Source organism: Pyricularia grisea, assembly GCF_004355905.1.
Source record: "Pyricularia grisea strain NI907 chromosome Unknown Pyricularia_grisea_NI907_Scaffold_7, whole genome shotgun sequence".
Lineage (NCBI taxonomy): Eukaryota > Fungi > Ascomycota > Sordariomycetes > Magnaporthales > Pyriculariaceae > Pyricularia > Pyricularia grisea.
Window position 1 is genome coordinate 3,144,116 of NW_022156720.1, and position 5,549 is coordinate 3,149,664.

A 5,549-nucleotide genomic window follows, 5' to 3' on the forward strand; every position below is an offset into this window, starting at 1 on the left:
GAGGCCAAGGGAAGAAGACCGCGAAAAAAAGAGAGAAAGATGAACACACGGACCGGCAGTCAATCGCCCGTCCCTTCACCCTGCCACGTTTTACCGGAACCCAAACCCCGGTTGAGGGCAAGTTTGGTTTCCTTTACCCGTAGTTTGCCCGGAGATATGGTTTTTTTTTTTGGTTTTTTTTTTCTTTAGGGGCGAGCACGGCACGTTATTGTACAAACCCTTTTTTTTGTCTAACCTTTTTTTCTTACTGTTTTCTACTATGTATGTAGGTTAAGCAAGCAGTTCGCCAAGAAAATCTTCCCAAACCCCGGGTGCAGGCAGGGCTGGCGAACCGTTGCCCGCCGTTCCTATCAATCAAGAGCCAAGTGACGACTTGGCTGCACAATATCTTGATCCCCGGGGCCCGGATGGGGGCTTCCCGGGGGTGTCTAGAAGAGATGCGCGCTAATGACAAAACAGAAAGAAAAAAGAAAGAAAAAAAAAGTATGCATGCATGGAGTGCGCTCTATTGCTTTTTTGTCTGTCTGCTACTGTAGATTTGCAAGATTGGATCTCCTTTTTTCATTTTTTTTATTGCTCCCCATGTAACCTCGATGTGTGTGTGTGTCAAGGTGTGTGTATGTGCGTGCAAGGTGTGTTTTCTTTTCTTTTTGGTCTTGTTTGGCCCCGCATGCCATGTTCAAGGTGGATAACGGAACTGGGGTTGTTTGACAGCCAGAGCCTGGTTTAGGGGAGCATTGACGCTAAACCAAATCGGGACATTCTTGCGAACCATCGAAATCCTTGTCTATAGAGTAGCAAAGCAGCAGAAGGTGGGTTGTAGCAAGGTGGATCCCGATGCATCAATGACGGATGGATTGGCAAACATGAGAAACGGCTGTTGGATCCGGTGCGAAGAATAAAATATCAGGTGGCTCTGGCAGCTCCTCCCCCTTGATTTGACGATTGCGTACCCGTACACACAAGACGCGCCGCCGCGCCCAGACACACAGACGCCCCAAAATAGGTTGGTTACCTTACACTTATACGTGGGGTTGAAGAAGAACATTTGAGAAAATGTGATGTGTAACATCAAAGTACCATAACCAAAATGCCTCTTTGAGGCTGTGTTTTTCTTGCTTCGGAGGGGACTGAGAAAACTCCACAACAAGTTAGAAGTTCACGTACGCAGTAGATGAATGATTATCTGAAGCTTTGAACCCCACCGATTGCGAACCATGGTTTTTCTTTGTTTCTTCTCTCGTCTCGGTGCAAGCCAAAGGTACTTCGCTCGCAACTAAAGAAAGAACCGTCCTGGCTTTTTTTTTTTTTTTTTTTTTTCCTTCTCTAAATAAATCGTCCCAGCTCCTGAGCGGAAACAAGAGACCGGACCAGTCAGATCACCGGCAAGCGGGTAGGAGAATTATGCCTAGTACACGATAAAAGAAAAAAAAAACTAGGTGGCAGGGCCCCTGGGGGAGTGTTAGGGGAACAGACAGACAGCAACAAATTCAATCAGACAGCTTCAGTGGAGCCGTCCTCTGATCGTCAGTCATGTCATGACCTGTCCGGATGGTGATGAATCCGTTTTGTGTGTATGTGCACGATGTGAGGTTGCACAAGGGAACGGCATCCCCCTCAAAAAAGATGAGATGATAGAGTAGGGGCATATATACAAAAAGAGACGCATGTGGGCTGCACCCTTCTCAGTAATCCGATAATCCGACGGATGCAGAGCCGGCGCAGCATGGGGGCAGGGAACCGCCCCCGTCGAATCTGTATGATCTTGATTAATGAGGTTGCAGGCAAACATAAAATATACCAGTCAGTTTAAACGTGCCAGACTTACAAAGTATATACGCACCACCGAATAATGATTCCATCGACCACACCCACCCTCCACGACGGCCCGGCTGGCAGCCCTGGGATCACGCCGGTCTCATCGATTTTTGCCTAGTTGCAGGTTGGTCATGCATGTTACACGATCTGTAAAAGGAGCAGGATCGCAGTGGCAAAGAGAAAAGAAGAAGAAAATGCTAGAGAGACAACATGTGTTCCGAACCGAACCAAGGAATATCGGGGCTGGCTGCATACCTCAACAAGGAGGCGCCACATCTTACCGAGGATACCAAATTGGGATTCTCTAACGAGCTCGTGGACCCCCAAATCACCAACTCCAAAAAGGGACGACGGGGCGGGTATTCACATATTGTAAGCCGCCTACCTGCCTTATAACCCTATACCAGGGTAAATGGACAGTATTCACTTCGTCGTCTTTGTGCTCCCTTACTATCACCAACGACTATGCACATGACCCAAAGAGGAATAAACTAGGTGGAAAACATGGAATGCGGGTTGATCTTTTGCCTCCAAACAAGGGCCACGATAACTGAGTTGTACCCGACATTGCTTATCAATATGTTGCCGCGAGTCGATGCAACGCATGCCTTTGCCTCTAGTGCAGTAGCTACATGCCGTTGGCTCGAATAGTGTGAAAAGGCAACACCAGATCCGTGGCAACTCATGTACGTACTCACTTGTACAGATATGCATGCATCCCTGGCTCATGCCTCAGCTCGGCCTGTCTGTCAGCCAGTAATAGTAAATCAGTAGAGATGAGATGACTGTCTTTTGATGTTTAGTATGGGTACGTACCTCTCTGCAAGCGCTCGTCATCCACTTGCAGTCATACCTACTGAATGCACTTCTGATACAAAAAATAAACAAAGTGAACTTGGGAAGAAAAACAGGTTAGAACTATGACTTGGAGAATGATGGTAGCCATGCATTCGGATTAAGAAGCGGTAGAGAAAAACATTACAAAAAAAAAAAAAAAAAAAAAAAAAAAAAAAAAAAAAAAGAAAAGAAGAAAAAAAGGACCGGAAACAGACGAGTAAGTAAAATTTACCTGAGTCGAGTTCAGCCTGTGGAGATGCTTTCATAGCAAACGCCGATGTGGAATGAGAAACGAGTCTGAAGGTTGTGTGAATGCTTGTGTCAAGTAAAGCTGTTTTGCTCAATAGCTTCGGAAGATTTGCATAAAATAACACAAAATAAAAGCGCCCGGGCCAGCGCGTATCCGCTTTAAGCTTTCTCAGCCCCCCACTCACATCTTGATACGAATAGTTTAGTAGGTGTACCTGGACTTCATCGCCGACAGGCATGCCAGGCAGCAAGCTGCCCAAAGTATCTGCTTCATCCTGTAAGAAGCAGTGAGGTTTCTGCCGGGGCCCGTCTTTCATCACCATGTGAGAGCATCATGTGAAGCCGGCCGTTGTTATCTATTTCCATCAACTCTTCTTCTTCTTCTTTTTTATTTTTATTTTATTTTTTATTTTTTTATTAAACCAGCCGCCTGACGCTAGGTCGTCTTCGTTCTCGTCGCCATGCCAACTTTTTCTATTTTATATATAACTATCTCTATCATCTATTTATGGCGTGCTGTATAGTCCGATGAATCCTTTCGCGACGGACTGACAAGGGGAACCCCGAAGGATTTAGACGGCGCAGGGCATCTATCTTCCCTGAAGATTTGTTTTTGACAGCGGCGCCGTCGCCGTGCTTGAATGTTCTAGGGCCTTCATCCTAGTAATTTGGTTCTTCTAGTGCAGTCTAGAGCATCACGCGCAAGCACTAATGTTTCGCCATTTTGGCTTCGGGCTAGATCTATGCCCACCGGTATTTTATCATCTCGATTGCGTATCAATTGAATGAAGCGAAAGAAAGAAATTCAATTCAATTCGGCAAAGGCGTCTCTGTGTGGCTTGGAAGTATCAGGAAGGTTGCACAAGTGGAGAATGCATCGGATGGCATGCCGTCACGTCCCAGATTAAGTTGACATATTGGTAATCCCGGCTGCGTATCAAACTGAACCGAGCAGCTTGCATGGGCAGAAAAAGCCTGCGAAAAAGGTCTGGCCCACCATCCTTTTGGCTGATGTTCGATATTTTATTCCTGTTCGTTTTTTTTTGCTTGGATGATGTTCTGCCGCCGGGATTATGGCAAATTAAGAGATCAAGTGCAACCTCGCGAGCAACAAAACCCCTATATGGCAGGTATAACAGCCGATGTTAATGTCATGTCATCAGCCGCAGAAAGAACATGACAGGGGCCTGTCCGTCAGTAACCAAAGAGGACAGAAAAAAAAAAAAAAAAAAAAAAAAAAAAAAAAAACGCCCCCTTGGCCCTAAGAACAAAGTGTGGCTGGCAAACAACATCAATCATGCTTTGACGTCGTTCGTCCAGATTGGTCGCATGGCGAACGTGTGGTCCCGCTCGAGCTGGTCCCGGAGTTCTGAAACCTGGGGACAATCAAGTTCCCAGGGCGATGAGAGACGGCAGACGCATGAGCAGGCAACGTGCGCAGCGCGCGCACGCCTATACGAGGTATCCTAAGCCCTGCGCACGGCTTGTCACATGAGCGCCCGCGATGACCCCGTTCCTGATTGACATTCTGGAAGGGCGGGCTAGGGGTTGCGCGAGTATGTGATCAAAAAATTGATGCTCGACGCTGTCAATCGCCTTGCGGCTTCAAAGAGAGAGAAAAAGGCTGAAGGGGGTGTAGTTGAGCAAACACCTCATTTGAACTCACTGCCCCAAGACTAGAAGCTCCAAGCTAAGCCGGTTGTCACTACTGCGGAGATCACGTTTGCCGACGTCCGGTTGCCGATGTGGGAGGACGTTTGGAAGGTCTTGCACGCGAGGCTCGGACTCGACCTCCGTCTAGTAATAACCTCCTAGAACAAAAAAAAAGAAGATTGAATTCCTCCGTTGGTCTGGCAACTGTGAGCTGTCAACATCGTTCAATCCCAGTTGGTGAAACAATCATCGTGATTAACGACAGAGAGCTTGCGGAGAGACCGAGCGTGATAATCACTCTGGGCAAACGTGATCAACGTTAGGCATGGCAGCTTCTTTCTTTTTTTTTCTTTTTTTTTTTTTTTTTTTGCTTGCTTTTTCTCGGCTCCGAACCAGATTTGACCGTTGATTGTGGATATCCCGTTTTGATGATGGCTTTTCCTGTCAAATTGTCAAGCTCGCGTGACGGGACTATCTTTGATTTGTTGTGATGGGGCTGATCCACGGCTGACATCAGGCAAATCGACCAATCGCATCTTGAGATCTCTGAATTTTGTGGGGCTAAACGCCCTTGAGACACATGTACTAATTACCTACCGTGGTAGTTATTAATTATATCCTACCTACTCTTCATTTTGCGTGGTATTTTATCATCTTCGCTTGGGTAGGGTCTCCACCGGGGATCGGATCTGCCTGCCATCCCACATATCGGCTGTCGATTGCCTTGTGCCTGAGCTGCACCAAAACCTACAAAGTAACCAATCGCAATAGAAAGAGAGATCAAACTGAGGTCAGCCAAAGTCTGTACCTGCCCAGACCAGCCTGATGACAGTTAAGTTGTACCTAATTTATCGTCTTTCGGCTTGTTTTTCTCAGACATGTCCAAATTCTGGAACAAGTCAAACGCAACTTATCGAATCGAAAACCAAGGCGGCACAAAAATATGACAGACAGCATCATCTCAACAACAAACAAGAAAAAGAAGGGCTAGA

The 5,549-nt window shown here is 46.7% G+C and overlaps 2 protein-coding genes across 2 annotated transcripts; both read left to right on the top strand.

Annotated features, from left to right (window-relative positions):
* Window positions 1–269: 269 nt before the first annotated feature.
* PgNI_09964 (uncharacterized protein) lies at window positions 270–2,592 on the top strand (the record flags this gene model as incomplete). The annotated part of the gene is made up of 7 exons (XM_031129945.1): window positions 270–424; window positions 719–889; window positions 911–1,006; window positions 1,363–1,554; window positions 1,809–1,942; window positions 2,164–2,313; window positions 2,525–2,592. Coding segments are annotated over 7 exons (966 nt in total), but the record flags the coding sequence as incomplete, so codon positions are not given.
* Window positions 2,593–4,080: 1,488 nt separating this feature from the next.
* PgNI_09965 (uncharacterized protein) lies at window positions 4,081–4,374 on the top strand (the record flags this gene model as incomplete). The annotated part of the gene is made up of 1 exon (XM_031129946.1): window positions 4,081–4,374. One exon carries the CDS (start codon window positions 4,081–4,083, stop codon window positions 4,372–4,374), a length of 294 nt encoding a protein of 97 aa, XP_030977448.1.
* Between the last annotated feature and the right edge of the window lie 1,175 nt (window positions 4,375–5,549).